Consider the following 20,671-nt stretch of genomic DNA (forward strand, 5'->3'; position numbering starts at 1 on the left):
GAACATTCAGGGGAGCCTTGGGAGAGCGGCACCATGGTGGGGTCCCCTGGGGCCAGCCCCGTGTGGAGGTGGAGGGAGAAGGGGATGGGGAGTCACTCAGGCCAGCCAGTCACATTTCACTTGGGGAAATATAGTCACCCTATTCCTAGGGCTTTGCTCAGTTCAACAGTGTAGCTCCCATAAGGTGCTGTTTTGACCAAACTCTTGGACACAATTATTATTATTACTATGTGCTGTTTGGTGCCATTCAATAAAAATAAAAACAGCCCCTGACTCAGTGAGTTTACAATCTCAGTATTATTGTTACCTGTTAGTGGTTTTACAGGGGGGCTTAGGGGCTCCAAACCCAGATCATTATACTTGCAGCTGTATACATACATTGTATGAACCAGCTCCTGCCCCGAAGAGCTCAAAGTCCAAATAAACACAACAGACAACTGGTAGGAGAGACAAAAAGTGACTTACCTAAACTCACACAGCACCACAGTCAGGATTAGAACTCAAGTCTTCTAGTCCAACATCATAACGAGTGAACTACAAAGGTTACACTGCTGCAAACAGCCTAGAGTCCCTCCGACTTCGGCATAGCTGATTCTGGGCTCATTTTCTAAATGAGGAAAGAAGTGACTTACTGGCCTGGATCTTGCAACCTTCTCCACACAAACAGACTCTCGCCCACATGAAGATCAGCGGACAGAACTGAGGCCTTGACTGATTTCTATACATTCCCTTCTTGTGGGAGACCTGGGATTTTGATCAGTGGGTTTCTTTCGCTCATTAGTATCTGTGACGTATTTGCAACATGAAAAGTGCTGTGGACATGCCAGATGCTAATGACCAAGATTTGATTTCCACAGTTGCATTCGGCCAGGGTAAGCTTGTGGAACTTTCTCTCTTTGGAGGGAAAGGGCTCTTCCTCCTTAAGGCCACGTTTCAGCTTCTAGCAACAAGACTGAGGCTGATTGGGTGAAGTATTGAGCCCACTCACCTGATCTGACTTTATAAGCGGCTTGAGGGGCAGGGTCTCTGTTTGCAGGGGGTGTTAGCGACAGTCCCTTTAGCAGACTATTTTATGTTGTGTGAGTGAGGTGGTGCTCGGTAAGTGAGTTATCAAATACAAATGTTAGCAAACACTTACTTTTCCTGTAAAGCTTCCTCTGGCAGTTAGCAAGGTCTATGTCCTTGGGAGAGATGTAACCTGAGGGTACTGTATTGTGTGTCCTAAATGTCTCCTGGAAGGCAGAGATTTGCTGTCCTCGTATGTGTGGCTAGTGCTCAGGATGTCCTGGTAGGATTGCTGTAGGAACTCAAAGGGATTAGGCTCACAACACTGTGATGTTTGGAGAGGGTATCCCCTAGCAATAACCAGGGACACAACAGTGATGCTATGGAACTGTATTTTGCCAGTGCTGGGGGAAAGCAGGGCTCTGATTTCATTGGACCAGCAGAGTAACTCCCTCTTAGCAAGCAATGAAAGAGATGAGTATCTTGCTATATCTCAGTGGCTGTGATAAATGCGGGCCAGGGTGAGCAGTCTTGTTGAAGTCAATAGCAATGCTCTTGATGTTAAGGATCTGACTTCTCGGGCTGCTGAGGAGCACCCTCAACTCTGCTTGAAAGTCATCTGCTCTATAGTTGCTTGGCACCACTTACAATCAGTCCCTGCGTGTTTGGGATTGGACCCTTTGTTGCTCTTGTTTTACTCTGCTAATAAACAATGGCTACTACAGTTTGTTGTGATCCTGCCGCAAAGAATTGCTGGTGCCCTGGCTAAACGCCAATGTGTTTAAGTGTCCAGTTCTGGTGTTAAAAAGGTGCATACAGAGATTTTGCTCAATTGAATAAAATCACTAGAAATGACATGGGTGTAATGATACTCACTCTGTAATATGGTAACACCCTGTTAAACAGAGATCTGGTGATTCTATCCTTGGATTATGTCTCTCTAAACAAAAGTTCACTTTTACAATGATTGTTTTTGTTTCTGATAGTTACCTGGCAAGGATTTGTAAACTTTTTTAAACTTCCAAAATAAATGGGGGGAGGGGTTGTTGGAAAAACTAGAAATGGTGCAGAAAAGAGCCATACTGATCTGAGGGCTGGAAAATGTCTCTTGTGCTCTTTGAGTCTCTCAATCTCTTTAGTTTATCAAAATGAAGATTGAGCGGTAACTTGATTAGTGTTTAAGTAATGTCATGGGGAGAAAATACGAGGTCCTCAGAGTCTATAATCCTGTGGAGAAAGGCATAACAAGACCCAATCACTGGAAGCTGAAGCCAGAAAAATTCTGGTTGGAAACAAGGCACAAATGAACAGTGAGGGTATTTACCATTGGGAAAAACTGTGATGGGAATGGTATATTCTTCAGATCCAGACAAAATTTAGTCAAACCCAAATTATTGAGTTCAGTACTGGGGTAACTGGGTAAAAACTGAATGGCCTGTATGATACAGACTAAATGGTCAAACTAAAAGATCTAATGTTTCTTTCTGGCCTAAACTCTGTGGAAAACTTAAATCCTATATCAGTGGGGCTGTTGCAAAGTTTTCTAGCTTAGTAAAGACTACACTCTGAGTAATGTCTTCTTCCTTCCCAGCAAAGCAAATCCTAGGAACCATGGCTCTTAACAGTAGTGCCAACAGCAACAGTAAATCTGAGAAGCCAGTGTCTCTAATCTGGGGTAAGAACCTGTCTCTCATGACTGTTACTGAGAACATAATTGCTGTGTATACTGTGACTAAGAGCCATGAATGCAGCTGAAATACGTTTCCATTGACTTGTCCTGCCTCCCATCTGCTTGTTCGTGTGTCCACCTGTTGCATCTTGTTGCCTAGACTAGTGGTTCTCAACCAGGGGTATACGTGGAGGTCTTCCAGGTGGTACATCAACTCATCTAGATATTTGGCTGGTTTTACAACAGGCTTCGTAGAAAGCACTAGCAAAATCCATACAAACTAAAATATCATACAGACAATGACTTTATACTATTCTATATACTATACACTGCAATGTAAGTACAATATTTAATTCCAATCAATTTATGTTTAATTATATGGTAAAAATGAGAAAGTCAGCAATTTCTCAGTACTAGTGTGCTGGGATACTTTTGTATTGTTACGTTTGATTTTGTAAGCAAGTAGTTTTTAAGTGAGGTGAAACTTAGGGTAGGCAAAACAAAGCAAAGGCTTGAAAGGGGTACAGTAGTCTGGAAAGGTTGAGAACCACTGGTCTAGACTACAAACACAGGAGGGCAGGGAGGACCCTATGTCTTCCTGTACAGTGCCTAGCACAACAGGGCCTGACTACGGCCTCTGTGCTACTGCAATATAAGCTGTAATAACTAGATGGCTTTGGGCTATTTCAGGGAGTATCTTGCATGGCTCCCCTGACAATCACAGCCCTTGGCTGAAATGAAACCACGCTTCCAAGGGGCAGTGAGTCTCTGCCTCTCGGTGACCAACCAAGTAACTGGAACCCTTGAGAACCTGCCCCTCTGGAGGCATGCTCCAGTGGTAGGTATCTGGAGAGCGTGCTCCTCTGGAGATGAGGATGTGCTTAGCTTGTTGTGGTCACCAGGACAGCCATCTGCCTGAAAATCATCTCCGTACCGTCTCCTCTTTAATCTGAGTTGAGCAGTCAAATTACTTCGTACCGCCTTAAACAGCCATCCAATTCTCCTTCTCCCACCATAATCTCTTAGGAAGTGAACTCTTCCCCTGCGTCGTACGCATCTCTTGGCTCCAGTTGGTCAATACCTGTGGCCGCTCCCTGGGACAGTGTTCTGGCTCTAATATCAACCTGCCTGACAGGAGCAAGAAGCAGAGGGATGCTTTGGGGAGCCAAACTCCTGCCTCTAGTTTGGGGCACTTACGTATTAGCGGCTTCTCTCCTGTCTCTTCTCCTACCCCTTACCAAAAAGGAGGTGTGGTGGAAGCACCGTCTCCGACACTTCCGCCTAGATGTGACTCAGCCCTATCTCCGCTGAGAATGGGGCGGGCGGTGGGCCGAGCGGACCTGATGGGGCCTCTGCCTTCACAGGATGTGAACTAAACCATGAGACGCAAACCTATACGTTCAAGATCCCAGACGAATGGAAGTATGAGCAGCAGCTGGCCCTGCGGACCGTGAGTACCTGGCCTGCCCTTGCCCGTAGAGGGTTATCGGGCAGGGTGTGGGTGCTGGTGTTTGAAGTGGGTAGCTGAGCACAGGCTCAGCAAGAGCAAGAAGCTGGCCTTGGAAGCTAATATAAGGACATGGAGCGGAACAGAAGATCCCTAATCTAGGTACCATGATGTTCAGATATGACCAGTCCCACTCCTGGAACCATCTGGCATGCAAACCTTGCAGGGACAGAAGAGAACAGCCTCATTATTCCCTTGCCTGGGGCAGTGCACTCATTCATGCTTGTGGACACTACTGGTCCGATAGCACCTGTACCATGGGTCTCTGCCTGGTAGTTCAAAGGGCACTGCCACCAGGCCAGCCTGCCCAAGTCCATTCAGTGCAACCAGCACCTACAAGGCTGGCCTGCTCCAGTCATAGAAGGGAGGGGCATGTTTTGCAGAGGCGTATCTATGCTCTGTGTCCCACTGTCTGCTCCTGTGTTCATGTCCACAATGGCTGCCGTGGAAGAGCAGCCTGTGCTGGGTGACTCCTCCCTGGGTTGAAGATAGGCCCGAATTCTCCCACCCCGATCTCTGCCAGGGTAAATGGCTGCCCTGATCAGTCAGTCGAGGAAGCCCACTCGCCCTTGGGCCTGGCAGAAAGTGTGCTGGAGCTCTAATGAGCAGCGGCAGCGTCTTCCTTATTGGCTTATAGGCTTTAGTAGGGTTGCCACCTCTGAGACCCAAAATACCAAGACACCACCTGAGCTCATAAAACTGGACAGCTGGCAGGGTGTAAGGAGCACCCTCCCAGATTTCCTGGGACAGCAACCCCAGAGGGATGGTCCTGAGAACCTGGATGAGGCCAACCCTAGGCTAGAGCCCTATAGGCTTGTCTGGAACCCTCCTTCCCAGGTCTGAAGTTTGGCGGGGGGAGAAGTCTAGAGTTGGTGCCTTCAGGGATGTTGCTGGAATTCTGCCACTAAAGGGGTGCTGATGACTCATGCTTTCACCCAAAGATCTGCCTAGGAGAAAAAGCTAAAGATGAGTTCAATGTTGTGGAGATTGTACCAGCCGAGGACAGCCAGGACACCACGCCTGTGCCCCTAGCAACTCTGAAACCTTCAGTACTGCCAATGGTGAGTGCCCACTCATCAGTCTCCAAGGATTCTAGTGGAGGGGACGACACTGAACTGGGGTTAGCTCTGATCAAACATAAAGCCCAACCAGAGATGGGCCTGAACAAAAACACAAGATCTGAATGGCTTGTGGACAGAACCCTGCAGCTTGGCTTAGCTCACTAAAAAAGGCCAGACTTGGAGCAAACCCAAATGTTGCCCTGGGCAGTGGACAGGTTGCAATAGCAAAGGGAAGCTTGATGTGGCAACAGCCATTTCGAGAGGGGGAAAAAATGCATGAGCTGAAGGCTGAGTGCACCCTCTCAGCCTTCGGCCCCTGGCAAAATAAGTGTGCCTTCAGTTCCCCTTCCTCCTGAAGACCTGCTCTCAGATCCTGTCGGGCCTCAAAGCACACCTGCTTTCCAGATATAGCTTCTAATTGAGTATGCAGCATAACCTGTTATCAGCCAGACACTGCTGCTTCCCCGCTGGCCAGTGAGTCAGCAATATGTGATGACTTTCCCAGCTAACAGCCCTTCTAGGCAGTTCAATCCTTGCCCTGAAGAGCTTACAAAGACCATCGCTGGGGAGATGGTAGCTTTCCCAACAGGCCAGGACACTGAAAATCCAGCACTGATAATGCTCAGCCGTGCATAAGTCCAAGTCCTGTGTTGTCTCTAAATTAACTAGCCCTAGTGTCTCCAAGGAGGGGAAAAGCATAGGGGAACCTACCGGCAGGCTATGGCACTTGTGTCTGTGTGCAGTGCAGGAGGATGAGGGGGAAAGCTGAAGGCCCATATAACCTGTGACATTAATCTCTTCCAGGCCACCATGGTGGGGGTTGAGCTGACTCCTCCTGTCACCTTCAGGCTGAGAGCTGGCTCTGGCCCAGTCTACATCACCGGACAACATGTTACATGTAAGCGAACGGCACGAGGTGGGAAGAGGGGATCTGAGCCTGGTGTAAACGTAATGCAATGCCCATTGGCTCCAATGGGAGCTGCACTTGAGGGATCTACTCTGCCCCCTAGAGGATGTCCAAGGCCTACCCCAGGGCCAGGGCCTATTTTGGCCCCCTTGGGAATTCAGTGACTTTCCACCATCTCCAGACACGGGAAGGGCACAACGTCCCACTGTCGGAGCAGGGGCACTGCATGCCTCTTAACCACAGGTTCTCTTCCCTCTGCCCTACCCTTTGCCTCTAGGCAGGATGGCTGGCAGGTGTGCTCTGGGGATAGTGGCTACTTCTAAAGACTCCCACTCCTACCAAGAAGCCACTAACCCTCAGCGACACATCTAGGTAACTTGAGTTGTGCAGCAACCTAAGTTCGCAATGGGGCCAAAATTGGCTCAAGTTAGCGTCAGGACTCCCTCCCCTTGGAATGGGGAGCACTTCTGCCACAACTGACTGCGGCTTCTCTGGCTCGCACTCATCGGGCCCCGAATAAAACCAAGTGTGTGAGTCCCCCAATACGGGCAGCAGCGTGTATAGCTGCTCTAAGGGTGTGTGAACTGCTCTGAGCCCAGGCTGCTCTGCTTTGCAGTGGTTCCAGATCTCTCCTGGGATGAGGAGGAGGAGGAAGAGGAGGAAGTGGCAGAGGAAGAAGAATCTCGGGAGGATTCTCCCCCCAAAGCCATCAAGCATCCAGCTTCCAACAAGCAGGGTAGCATTGCCAAGGTACTGCAGGAACGGTCAAGCTAGGAGCAACCACTGTCCGTCACATGGCCCAATTCCTCCCTGGTGGCACCACTAATTCCCTGGTGAACCTGTTGGTTCTGAATCTGTCCCTGGGTGTGGAGGGGACCAGGGAGAGAGTAGAGCGAACTCGTCTCCTGGGCCTAGCTGGAATCTTGCGGAATCTTACAGGAGACTCCTGAGTGCTTGTGGCCACTGAAGACTGTATTCCTGTCCCCAAGAGTCCTGGGGGTATTAGTGTAGCTAACTATATGTAATGTTCTGCTCCCTAACCTCTCCTTCCCGCACCCCCACCATCAAATGAACACCCCATCCTTCGATGCTAACCTGTTGCATAGTATTGCTGAGGGTTTAATAGCTCTACTGTAGCCCAGAGGTGGCTGCATTTCAGTGGTGGGCATATAGCTTCCAAGTCCCTGCTATCTCTGGAATGTATTATATGGTGCTTGGACCCCTCCCTTCACCTGGGAAAGTCCCACATAGATGGACAGTTTTCTTGCTGCTACAGCTAATCTATGCCTGTGCAATAACCCATTTTCCTGCTGTAGGGACAAGCTACACAATTCTTCCTACTCTAGAGAATTATGCTCGGGCAGTTCAAAAGAACATCCTCTCTCCACCTGTCATTTAGACCTTGTGCTAGCCTTGTCAAATTTAACTCAATCTTTCTTCTTCCCAGAAGAAGAAGATGGAGAAAGAGGAAGAGAAGTGAGTATAATCAATGGTGCGGGAGACAGTCAGATTCTGGATAGCACCCTCTAGACGAGATGGTGGGGATACCGCCTGACCGATCTCTGGCACAGGTAGAAGCTAAGGATCTCGTGGCAAGAGGGGACTAGAATTCCATAGGCCAGGAAACACAGTGACATTGACTAACCTCCAGGTCTATGGGAGATACCAGCCTTTTGGCTAGTCACGGCAGTGCTGCACTGGTACCTAACTCTGGTAAATAGCAAAGGGATAACTGTCCTGTGAACTGCTATGGGAAATCCCAGAGGAACGCTGGCATGCCCTTATCCCCGTCACACGTGCCCAAAGCCATTTGTTAGGGTTAAGTAGCTTCATACTAAAACCTAAACACTAGCAGCTGGATTGTCCCAGGGAGAGGCAGAAGCTCAGTACCTGTAGGTAGATCTGTGAACGTCTGGCATGAGTTTCCAGGAGTGAATCTAATCTCAACGCTTCTCTTCCCTTCTCTTCTGAACAGCAGTGTTCCTTCTGATGATGATGTCCTTCCCAGCAAGGTAAGAAGCCAAACAGTGATCTCTGTGCCCCTTGGGACAAACAGAGGGAGAAACATGAATAGTATTAATACTGGCTTGAGAAATGTTTCGCTGTGGAAGTCTCTTCTGAAGCAAAGGTGGCTTTTAAAGCTGTCCCTCTGCTCTGCATGGGGCTCGTGTTTCCATTTCATCTGTGGCTGCTTTATCTCTGATTCGCTGGTTGACTAGTATTAGTCAAAGGTTAAAAAGTCACTCTGCAAATGACTGTCTATCTAAATCACATGCTTAAAAAATGTGTATCAAATATTCTAGCAGCTGGTGGGTGCCTGTCACATGCCGCTATCTGCTTCTAATTAGCTGACAAACCCTGAAATAGGGCAGACAGTCAAACATGAAAACACGACCCTGGCAGGAAAAATAAGTAACAGGCGTATGGATAACTAAACCTGGGCTTAGATCTGCATGCTCGCGAATTAGGCTCTTGTGGTCTAGTTCTAATATTTAATCACTTGCCATGTGCTGTTGTGGGAGCAATGCGGAGTAGCTCTGCATTAACACCTTGGCCTAGTGAGTAGGTGCCATGGAATCTGGTGGTGCCTAGCCACTGGCCCGTGCTACTCTAAAGCCATAGCCTCGCTTCGTTCCCTTTGCAGGGAAGAGGAGCTGGCAGAGGGAGAAAGCCGGCAGTGAAGAAATAGACTGATCTGCAGCGAGGGGTCTACAAGGTAAGGCTGTTCTGCAAACCCCAGGCTGGCTGAGTCGAGCAAGCCACCAAAGATGGGGCTTTGCTACGGAGGTGAGAGCTGATGGCTGTACTGCCACGGGGAGACCAATATCGTGTCCCAAGTTCCCCGGGCATGCAGAGGCTAGAGGAACCATAACCGTCTGGATGCGCCATTGTCCTCTCTTGGGGCAAATGCTGGAGGCCCCTGCTACAGCTAGTGGGGCTGGTGGGAAAAGGGCTAATCAAATGCCACCTAGTTGGGGAAGGGTATTTAGGGAGAGGACTAAGGATTACAACACAACGGGATAATACACCAGGTAGAATCCTTCAGGCAGGAAGCTACTGGCATAGTATCTAGCTGCCAGCAAAATGGTCTAGCAGCCGAGGGATGGAGCTTAGAGGTAGGACTCCCAGGCTCTGACTTACTGTGTCGTTCACTGCTCTGAAGCTACCCAAATGTCCCTACTGTGCACTGGCTCTGAACCAACTGGAATCGATCTGTGGGTCAAGGTAACTTTGTGGGAGGCACAAACTAGTGACTTGTCTCCAGAGAACTCATCTGGCACAGAAGTGCTCCAGGACTTTGCCCTTATACCATGCTATGATCTGACTTCTGTTTCCCCTTGCCTTCTAGGGCCTGATACGGAAGAGACCAGAGATTTTTTTGGTGCTGTTTTCTGTAAATGTCTTTAGGAAAAAAAATAAAGGGCCTTTTATTTTGCACCCTGGGTTTCACTTTCTTAAGCCTGGAAGAAGGTGGGGCACCTCTGGACAGAGCGAGAGCCTCCAAGGAGCCAAAGCCAGAATTTCAGGATGGACTCAGGCCCCACAACTAGTCAGATTTTCCTCCTTCAGCAGCTTCAAATTCTAGCCATAGTCTAGTCTTGGCTGCACACCTGGGATCCGTCCATGTTCCAATATCTCCCCATAGCCTGGGATTTGCAGGCATAGTTGGTAAGAGGTTTTCAGACACAATGACAGCAAGGTGAGGCCTTAATGCTTCAGCTGCAGGTCATCTACCAAACCAGCAACAGCAGTGGGTGTTCTGCTGTCGGGACAATTGCCCAGCTTGTATTGGGTCACGTGATGAGAATACCTAAGATTTCCCCCTTCAAATCAAGTGGAGGGGCATGACCTGCGTGAACAATAGCAGGTCAGTGTAAGACACCTTAAACACCCCGTAGAAACTGCTGATTAGCCATTGACGGCTCTCCTGCTGCATGCTCCAAAAGCCAGAGCTAAATCTTCTAGACCCTTCCTCTTCAGGATGAGAAATAGCTTCCAGCCTCCTGGGCTGGAGTCCTGACCTGCAAAGCAGCTTGATCAGCTGTGGCAAAAGGCTGCTCTGCTGGAGTGAAGGCCCTGTAGCCCCAGAGGCCGCTCTCTCCCGCAGCGTAGTACTGCTCTAGTGCTGTAGAGGACAGCACTGCAAAAGGAAAGAGCTCAGCAGCAGAGGTTTGCGGGGGGGCTCCCAGCTCTCTGCGGAGCATGGAATGCAGTTTCATGGGTGAATGAACGTCTGCCAGCTCTTTCCGAGCCCAGTGAGACTGGGACAGCACCTCTGGCTGTGCAGGGATGCTGGCTAAGTGAGCGGCTATATATCTCTCTCGTTTTCCATGGAGACATCCCATCTGCTTTGGTAACAATGCGTAGCCTCAAACTCACTCCAGTTCTGATCCTGAACCAGCTCATGGCAGGGAGCCAGCCTTTTTCACAGGGGTGCTGAGAGCCATTGAATCAAACTGCAAATCCTGCATATGGTGGAAACCACTTCAAGCCAGGGGGGCAGCAGTACCCCCAGCACCCCTCGTTCCAGCACCTATGCTTGTTCAGAAATGTCACCCTACCCTGCCAGGCTAGAGCACCAGAGATGGCACTGGTCTCTGCTCAGGTGGTGACTGGAGACTGCTAGGGCAGACTCCCCTCTCTCTCCTAGTCTGCCAGCTTCCTTCTACCCCCGGGAGCCAGCTCAGACTATTAATAACCTAGATTTTCTCACCTGTATCTTTGTCAAGACCTGGGGCAGCATCTGCTACAGCCATAGACTGAGGTCAGTGTGGGGTATGCCAGCCTTTCCCATGGGCTGTCACTCTGTGCAGCTAGGAAGTAGACACCTAGGGAACAGGGCAGCCCCTGCTGCTTGGCAGGCACCAGAGGCCAGTCTGTGCCCAGGGCCGTGGGGCTGCACTGGCAGCCAGCAGACATGACCTACCTGGGAGCGGTACAAAGGGAAGGGACTGCAGAGTGAGCAATGTGCACACAGGGCTATGCTGGCTGGGTGCCATCTGCCTAATGCAAGGGCTTCTCCTACCAGGGATGGGGACCCCACCATGAGAGGGCAGCCTGCCCCTCAGCCATCCCTGACCTACTTCTGATCCCATGGGGCCGTGCACAAACCTCCCCGCTCAGCCTGACTGAGCCCCCTTGCTGTCCTGCATGGAATGTGCAGCAGAAGCGCTGTGGGGAAGTGGCTGTCTAAAAGGTGGTCTCTGCCTAGCTGCTTCTGCAGTAGTTGGTCTCCCCCCTCCCCCCCTGCACTGCATCTGCAGGAGGGGAGCTAAATAGGGGCCACTTAACATGTGAGCTGGGGTCTGACTGCCGAGAGCCTGATGGAGGTGGTGACAGGTTTAGTGCTGGGGGGTGGGGAGCAGGAACAGAGGCTTCAGATACTGAATCCAACTGCTGCTCTGCTGGCCAGGCTCCCAATTTGTCCAGGGCTATAAAAACTCTGCAGTCCCGGAGACGGATGGCCACGGATGCTGGGTGGTCTTCAGCTTGCAGTGCTGGGCCACCCCATCTCTGCTTGGAGCCGGGGCCTGGGGGTGCTGCTGTGTCACAGGGTGAGAGTAAGGAGTAAGGGCTCCCTGAGCTCTCCACTTCCCTTCAGAGGCCTTTGTTGGGGATGGCTACTCTCCACTAAGACCCCCTGGCACCCACTTCCAGAGGCGGAGTCAGCTGAGTGGGGCACGGCCTGGAGTCTGGGCTCTGACACCCAACCGCCTCACAGGGCCTCCAACCCAAGCCCAAACGTCTGCACGCCCATGTTCTAGTACCATATCCCAAGACTGAGCCGGGCTGTCTCTTAGTGGAGTGCAGATGGACCCGTAGTGTCCCCTCAGGCCTGACTTACAGCCACCACTGCTCTTCTGCTGCTGGCTCCTATGGCCCCAAGCCTGACCCCCACTCTCCGCTCCATCTCTGCCCCTCCCAGCAGGGGAGTGGAGCTATCTGACCATTGAAAATAGGCAGTGAAGAATCCACTGCCCCTGCCTAGAATCACCCGTGACTTTGGCTGGAACAGCTAGGTAACGCTCCAACTCTCGGCCAACGTGCCATGGGATCTTTCTTTAATAAGCAAGACTGGCCAGGGTCTTGTTTTGATAACCCCAGCTAGTATCTCCAGCAGCACCAGGCCCCCTGTGCCAGCTGGGGCATCATGTGCTCCCCTAATTACCAGGTCACCCACAGAGGCAAATCCATCTGCTCCATTTAAGGGACACAGTAAAGTGGGTTCCTGGCTCTAGAAGTGCAGGGCTGGTCACCCAGAATGGCCGCAGCATCTGCCTTTCTATTCTAAGCAGACCTGACAGCCCCTCCCTACCAACTCCAAAGCCATGCCAGGACAAACTTGCATGCTGCAGAGGCGGAAAGTGATGCGTAGCACAGTGAGGGTCTCCTGCAGGGTAACCAGAAGCAGGAGTCCTGCCTTCTGCTTTGGGTACAAGACCATCCAACCCAGATATTAAGCTCCCCTCCCAAGCTTTTCCAAACTTTTACCCTACCATCCTTGGCCAAAATGTCCCTTGCTGCCCCTTTCCTGTGTGTGGCTTAGCTGTGATGCTGCACCCCAGATGCAGTTGCATTTCAGTGAAGGAGCCTGTTATTGGTGCAGTTTGTGAAGTGCTTTGGGATAGCTGGCACCCCTTACACTGTAAAACATTCATCTTCATTGCCATTAGCAGGGGTGCCAGCACAGATCACCCCCATAATGCTCTGGAGTTTCTCCGTGAAGCAGTAGATGCCCCTCTCTTAAATGCTTATACCCTAGCAGACAGCTCAAAAATCCCTATAGGAGAACCCCCATCACCCTCTCCTCCCCCCAAAACACACACACACACAGTCTGTCCACAGAGTAACAAGTGTGGCTGTGAATAGGAGACAATAGAGGATTACCAAGCAGCAGGAGAGACAATTATAACCCATTGGCCTGGCCTTGGTCTGGAGTTAGCAGGTATTTGTGGCAGGTCTGCCACCCCTCGGAGCATAGTGGGAGACTGCTGTGCTGCGAGATTGGCTCCAAGAGGGGAGCAAAACCTTCTACAATGGCCAGCTTTAATTCTCCTCCAGGTGTGTGGCAGGGAGCCTGGACCTGGGGGAGGGGGGTGAGCCAAAAGGGATTGCTGCTATCCCTGGGGAGTGGAGGGGGGTGAGAGGTGGAGGGAGGGGGAGAGAGAGAAAATGAATGAGAGGGATAGGGGTGCAGAAGGGAACATCTGATCAGCTGTGTACCACACACACACACACAAAATGTACCCCCCTTTAACCCCAGGCATTGCAAAACACTGAGACTCAGCCCATCATTCTCCCTGGGGAGATGAAACTGAGGAAAGATGGAGTAGCAGAGAAAAGCATGCCAGCAACAAGATCTCCCAGGCTGCAGAGCCAGCCTCCTGGGAAAGGCTGGGATCCCCATCCCTGGGAACCCACAAAGCTATACTGTGTGGAGAATACACTGGAGAGGATGCGTCTGCCCTGGCCTCTGGGAGAGAAAGAGACGAGATGGGGCGAGATGGGGCTCTTCCCTCTCCACAGTCTGATCCCAGCAGATCTTGCTGTTTAATACTCATCCCTGGTCTCATCGTTCTCCCTGGCCTGAAGTGGGTGGCTACTTAAATCACTAAGACAGAGGGCACCTGCATCCCCTATTCAGGACGTTCCTTACGGGAGAAACTGAGGCAGTGTTGTTTAGACTGGGCAATAGAAGCCAGGTCCCAGCATGGGCCGGGGAGAGGGGACAGTTTGAACTAAAGCATATTCTTCCCACCTCTGCTGAAGTGCTAAGGCTTTGGGCAACGGTCCATGAGCCAGAAGATGGGGAGCTAGACAGAGTGACAGGGCAGGGTGGTCATCTCTTGGGATGGCCCTCCACCCTGGACTGCAGGGACAATCATGAACTTGATGTGGCCCTCCTGCTCCCCGCTGGCCCCTGGCAGCAGCCCCAAAGTATCTGGGGGACTGGCGCAGCATAGGGATGCCACAGCAGGGCTGTTACCACATGGTCCTGGGGGATAAAGCCTACACAGTGGCAGCACCCTGTAAGGGTACCTCCTCCCCTGCACTGGGACCTCCTTTCAGCAGGGGAGCTGATGTGTCAGCAGGCCCCTGTTAAACCAGGAGATGTCCCAGCATGGCCCATCCAGGTATGAGCCCTGGGTGGCATGTTCTAGGGACCCAGCTCCCCGCTGGCGTTGCCCTGCTGTTAATGATCTATTTTGGCCCCAGCATGCAAGCGGAAATCAAAGGCTGGAAGTGGAGGGGCTGTGTGAAGGGCTCGGCCCCTGTGAAGATGGAGCCCACCTGTCGGGGGCTGGAGTCACACATCCAGCAGCCAACAAATGGGGACGCCATAAACACTGGAAGCGTGAAGCCACCATTGGGTAGCTGCTGGCCAGACCGCGTTGCAGGGTGAATCACAGCAGCTGCCGACACAGGTCCAGTGCCCGGCTTCACTGCAGCGGGGGCCTCCTGGCTACTCAGGAAGGTGAAATCCTCATGGGGGACCCTACAGAGACTGAGCTATTCCCTGAAACCGCTCCTCAGAGCACAGAGCCTGGAGACTTTGCGAGAGGAGAGGCGGCTGGAGAAATGAGGGCTACAGCAGCAGCTCTGTCTCCAATAGGTCACGAGAGGAGCCCAGGAGCGGTAACCAGGCTGGAATGCTCCGGCTCCAGGCGTCACCATGGGATGCTGCTGGATGGTTGGCTTGGGCAGGGCAGGGCTGTAGGGAAGTTAACTCTGCCTGACAGCCTCCAGGTCCCTTCCTGTAGCAGGCAGCCTCTCCGGGCAGGCTGAAAAGCTGAAGGAAGCTGAGCCCCCCATTCCTGCAGGGCTGCCTGTGATCCAGTTCCTTGTGGCAGCTACAGGCACAGGTGGGGCTGTGATATGCCGAGAGATCCCCTCCCTCTCGCAGCTGGGCACGGTGGCTCTCCGCAGGCCATCACTGCAGAAGGTTTTGATAGGAGGCACGGCCCCCCCATAGGCCCTCATCTCCCCGCACAGCCCGCTTCCACAAACAGGCCCCTCCTCGCTGTGCTCTCCAGCAGGTCGATGGCTGCTGGCCATGTGTTGAGCCCACAGCACCTTGGACATGCCCCCACCACAGGGAGGGACCGCCCCTCCCTCCCTGCGCGATGAGAACAGAGAAGCCCACAGGATGAAGAAGGGAGACACAGGACCTGTCCATCAAGGTGTAGGAAGCCCTGCAGGCTGTGCCCAGTGCCAAAGGTCTGTGCAGAGAGCCCCGGGGCTCCCCAAAGGCTCAGCACTGGGGGTGCTGGAGCTGAAGAGTAATCCCAGAGACTGGCCTGTAGGGAACAAAGCCTTTATTAGAAAGGCTGCCCCACTCTATTGAGCTTAGTGCTGGCCTGGAGACCACAGGAGGAGATGGTGAGGGATCTCTTGTTTGATCTGTTTGACCTCAATTGTACGCAAGGCCTGAGAACAAAATTTTGAAAGAAAGCCCTGTTAAGGACATAGAGGTAAATGGTAATTGGGATAAAATACAACATGATTTTACAAAAGGTAGATCATGCCAGACCAACATGATCTCTTTCTTTGAGAAGACAGACAAAGGAAATGAAGTAGATCCAATCTACCTTGATTTCAGTAAGGTATGTAATAGAGTTCCACATGGGATATTATTAGTTACATTGGAGAAGATAGGGATTAAGATGAGAACTGAAAGGTGGATAAGGAATTGGTTAAAGGGGAGACTATAAGAAGTCATACTGAAAGTTGAACTGTCAGGCTGGAGGAAGGTTACTAGTGGAGTTCCTCAGGGACTGGACTTGGAATCAGTCTTATTTAACATTTTCATTAATGACCTTGGCACGAAAAGTGGGAGTGTGCTAATAAAATTTGTGGATGACACAAAATTAGGAGGTATTGCCAATATGGAGGAGGACCGGGAGGTCATACAGGAAGATTTGGACAACCTTGAAAACTGTAGTAACAGAAATAGGATGAAATTTAATAGTGCAAAGTACAAGCTCATGCACTTCAGGACTAACAACAAGAATTTTGCTATAAAATGAGAACTTAACAGTTAGAAACAACAGAGGAGGAGAAAGACCTGGGTGTATTGGTCAATCACAGGGTGACTATGAGATGCCAACGTGATGTGGCTGAGGAAAAGCCTAATGCAGTCCTGGGATGCATGAGGCGAAGTAGTTCCAGTAGAGACAGGGAAGTGTTATAACCATTATACCGGCACTAGTGAGAGCCCTCATATGGAATACTGTGTGCAAATCTGGTCTTCTGTGTTTAAGAAAGATAAATTTAGACTGGAACATGTGCAGAGAAGGGATACTAGGATGATCAGAGGGATGGAGAACCTACCTTAGGAGAGGAGACTTAAGGAGCTTGGCTTCTTTAACCTAACAAAATGAAGGCTGAATGGAGATATGACTGCTCTCTATAAATACAGCACAGGGATAAACACCAGGATGGGAGAGGTAAAGGCCAATGTTGGCACAAGAACAAATGGATATAACTGGCCATCAGTAAGTTTAGGCTTGAAATTAGATCAGAGTGAAGTTCTGGAGCACCCTTCCCAGGGGAATAATGGGGGGAAACAGTCTAACTTGTTTCAAGATTGAACTTGATAAGTTTCTGGGGGGGCGGGGTTTATAATGAGGTGTCCTACAATGGCACATGGCCCGTCCATGACAGCTATCTCCAACAGCTGGAGATGGGACACTAGATGGGGAGGGCTCTGAGTTACTACAGGGAATTCTTGCCCAGGTGTCTGGCTGGTAGGCCTCACCCACAAGCTCAGGGTCTAACTGTTGTTTATGGCCAGGAAGGAATTTTTCCCAGATCAGGTTGGCAGAGACCCTGGGTTTTTTTGCCTTCCTCACTCATGCAGCATGGGGCATGAGTCACTTGCAGGTTTAAACTAGTGTAAATGGTGGATTCTCTGTAACTTGACATCTTTAAATCAAAATTTGAGGATTTCAGTAATGCAGCCAGAGATTATGGGTGGGCGACGTTCTGTGGCCTGTGATGTGCAGGAGGTCAGTCTAGATGACCATGATGGTCCCTTCTGGCCTTGAAGTCTATGATTCCACTTTTGGTCGTATTGAGCAATTCAGTCCTTGGTTCACTCCTTTGATTGGTCGCATTGAGAATTTTGGCCCTGGGCTCTCCCCTTTGATTGGTTGCATTAAATAGCCCTTGGCTCGCTCCTCTGGTTGCGTTGAGAGGGTCCATGCTCTGCCCTTTAAATCCCTCTGGCCGTTGTTATCAGCCCAGCTGACTCGTGCATGCTGGCCTCCCCCTGCACTGCCCGGCAAGCAAGTCAGCCGCCGATAAGGGCCCCCACGTGCCCAGAGGATCCACACGAACGGCAGCCTTGAGCAGCAACTCCCCCAGCCCTGCCTATCTCTCTGAGGTTTCATCAGCAAGATGAGCGTCAGCCTGCAGGCACAATCTCACCCAGCTCTTTATTGCCCACCTCCAGTTTGCTTCTTGGCTGTACAGCTCTGGAGGATGGCTCTGAGCCAGTGTCTCCAGAGACTGACAGGGATAATGCTGCCTGCATGTGCAGCACCAGATCCAGCCCCCTGAGCCCTGCTTCATGGCAAGGAGCCCCCAGCTACTCTGGAGGGGCTCTGCTATGGGGACCCCAGAGAGACCTCTCTGAGCTACCATCAGCCCAGATGGAGACCCTGTGCAGCGAGCAGGCTAGAAGACAAACAGCAGAGGCAGAAACATCCATGCCTCTACATACATGCCACGGAGCACAGGGCTTCATGTCACTTCTGGCCTAACAGCAGAGGTGATGGCACAGACCACGAGGTGGTCATCGAATACCGGGTCAGGTGTCCTATGAACCGAGAGGGCATCACACGCCCACATGAAGCACCGTGTGATCACATAACAAGCACATGACTGGACCACTAGACCATCGTGGGACCATGGAGCATCAAGTAGCAGGATGTGTCGGAAGACATACCACCGTGATCAGCATGCCCTGTCAGCCACTGAACCACATGACATATGATTGCACAGGCTCTGAGTGACCACTTGGGGATGTGTCACACATGCTACCAGTCCAGAGGACCACGTGTCCTCTCAGCCAAGGACCGAGCACGGGACATCATGGGACCATGCTACGCTGAACCATTTACCTGTGCAACCAACTGGACATGGGACTGCATATGGACCCTTGTGATCATGCAGCACCGTACCACTCACTCTGTCACACACCGGACTCGTGACATGTGATTACACATAGGAGATCATGTGATCACTGAGTACTCTGCCAACCAAGAGGACATGTGACCTCTCTGAAACCCCCTCTCCTTTAGGAAGTCATTCCAGGTAGTTTCCCCAGCTGGGGGGTTCCCTCCTCCAGACCGCGCTGGTGCTCCCCTGCCAGCCGTGGCTACATGGCAACCTTAGGCCCCCACAAGCATGTTCACATCAGTCGTGCTGGGTTACGTGGCAGCTGGTTATAATGGGCAGGGACACAGCAGCCCCTTTGATGGCTGCTCCTCACTGGGTGCAGATAAATTCATCCCCGCCTCTGTTGAGACACACTCAGCCCCTGCAGAGAATGCCAACTGCTTCTGGGAAAGGGGCCTCCCAAGTGAAGAGCAGGGGTCCGCTGCCTCTCATGTCCGACACAGTAAACAGAGCTGCCTCCTTATCTTATTGACCTTGGCATTCCAGCATCCCAGCCCACCTCAACCTCAGAGCAGGCCCTCTGCCCCTCCTATGGGTAAGTGCCATTCACTGCCCATTCGCCATGGATTCAGACAGACAAGGGGAAGAATGAGGGGTCAGGCAGGGCAGGGGAGGGGAACTGGAAGGGAGTGCAAAGGGGAGTACATTTCACTGCCTGTGAGGACTCTGGCTGTCATGCTAAATGGTTTGGCCATCTCCAGCATCTCTTCCTGGCACGATGGGGAGTCCCACTGAGAGTGGGGACAGGGCAAGCCGTGAGCTCAGGGCAGCGGCAACACGGCTGGGGGACAATGTCCCTGTGGAGGCCGGCATGTCTGAACATCATCTGAGCATCCTGCATCGTCCAGACAGATGGACACACAAGCCTCAAGGACACATCAGCAAACACTGGACTTGGAAACAAATGGTGAGGACAGAAGCTGATAGTACTCGTACGTTGGCCCTTCCTCCATCCCTTTGCTGTGTCCATCTGTCCCTCCTGCCCTGGGACTCTTTCTCTCTTTCTCACTCATTTCCTATTTTTCCTTGGTTTCTCTCTCTCTGTCTCCGGATCTCATGCATCAGCAATTGTTGTCTGAGAGGGGGGAGAGGATAAACAGGGACTCCTGCCACACCCCTCCCTGGATGAGCCCTCCTGCGATCCACCCTTGCTCCTTGGCTTGAAAGCTCCATCCACAGGCATGCGAAGGGCCCTTCTCATCAACATCCACAATCCTGCCGTCACCTCTGCTCCCCTCCTGGCTGGAGGGCTGGTTCCCCAGCTGGCTGCTTTCCCCTCTCTGCCCCATGCCTTCCCTGGAGGACCCCTGGAAGCCAGTAGTGATGATGACAGGACCACCTGATGGTGCCAGAGACTTTGTTTACAATCATCAGCTATACAAACACATTGTTTCTGTGCAAGAAGCTACCAGGCTAAGGTGTGGGGGGGCCGGGGATAGTGGACTGGGGAGAGCCCCTTCCCCCTCCCTGCTCATCAGCCAGGAGCTGTTGACATCTGTTTTCATTGGGGATGCTTTGATGCCGGCTGTTCTTGATTGAAGGCAAACAGAGCCCTGGAGGCGAGTGAGGACAGGTTTCCAACCCTCGGGGGCTCCGGTGTCGTCTCGGCACAGCCATCAATAATGGTCCGAGGGGCCTCAGCTTCATCCTGGCCCTTGCAGGGGGCTTCAGCTCCTACAGACAGCTATTTGTGCTGCGTTGGAAAGACCCAAGTACCCAGATGGGCTTGCTGACTGAACGGTAACGCTGCAGGGGCAGGCAAGGGGCACGTGTATGTGGGATCAGAGCAGTGGGCCCATCTAGGCCAGTGTAGCCCCCTTCCTGTCATGCCAAATCAGATTCCTGGCCCATCGAGCCCAGAATCTCCACTGACCAAGGGTCCATCTACTCCACCATCCCTTCTCTGACAGCGGCCAATGCTGGATACTACAAAGGAGAGCGTAACACCCCCATCCTATGCCAAACTGTGCTCCATGCATGGCACCCTGGGCAGGCATTTCTTACTGACCTCAGCTGGTGCCAGCTATCTGCTGAATGACCTTAAGTGCCCAGATACCATGGGGATGGGCTTTGTGTAAGAATCTACATGGGCTTTTGATGTCTTGGGTTCCCCCCTCATAGAATGGGGAGGGGTATCACCCTTTCCTCCTTGATTGATGCTGCAATTCTCAGGTGGAAGAGCCCATTAGTATTGTCATGACAGTATTCAGCAATAATAATTATGGTTATGTGCTGAGCTTGGCATGTGGCGGGTGTCTGCATGGAGGCAGAGGCAGGCTAAGAGCCATTTCCAACTTAACCTTCAGAGTCTCTGGAGCTCCTGACCTTAAAGGCTCTTC

General features: G+C 51.7%; 1 protein-coding gene across 4 annotated transcripts; it reads left to right on the forward strand.

The window, feature by feature from the left end:
• The first annotated feature begins 600 nt into the window (after nt 1–600).
• NPM2 (nucleophosmin/nucleoplasmin 2) lies at nt 601–9,574 on the forward strand. 4 transcript variants are annotated; one of them, XM_084615371.1, is made up of 10 exons: nt 601–872; nt 2,597–2,680; nt 4,039–4,124; nt 5,123–5,242; nt 6,047–6,140; nt 6,766–6,899; nt 7,597–7,625; nt 8,125–8,161; nt 8,794–8,865; nt 9,499–9,574. In XM_084615371.1, the coding sequence occupies exons 1-9, from the start codon at nt 803–805 to the stop codon at nt 8,836–8,838; spliced, it is 699 nt and encodes a 232-aa protein (XP_084471497.1). In that variant the 5' UTR covers nt 601–802; the 3' UTR covers nt 8,839–8,865; nt 9,499–9,574. The 4 variants fall into 4 exon arrangements, with proteins under 4 accessions (XP_084471497.1, XP_084471499.1, XP_084471498.1 ...); XM_084615373.1 differs by having other exon boundaries at nt 8,128–8,161; XM_084615372.1 differs by having other exon boundaries at nt 7,600–7,625.
• The last annotated feature ends 11,097 nt before the right edge of the window (nt 9,575–20,671 follow it).

The sequence above is a fragment of the Lepidochelys olivacea genome, assembly GCF_965140295.1.
Source record: "Lepidochelys olivacea isolate rLepOli2 genome assembly, chromosome: 26".
NCBI lineage: Eukaryota > Metazoa > Chordata > Testudines > Cheloniidae > Lepidochelys > Lepidochelys olivacea.

Bases quoted from the DNA above. Each gene is read 5' to 3' on its own strand.
- NPM2 (XM_084615371.1), top strand. From the start codon at position 803: ATGAAAAGTGCTGTGGACATGCCAGATGCTAATGACCAAGATTTGATT. The intron at 2,681-4,038 runs GTAAGAACCTGT...CTGCCTTCACAG, and splicing joins GCCAGTGTCTCTAATCTGGG to GATGTGAACTAAACCATGAG. The intron at 8,162-8,793 runs GTAAGAAGCCAA...TTCCCTTTGCAG, and splicing joins ATGATGTCCTTCCCAGCAAG to GGAAGAGGAGCTGGCAGAGG.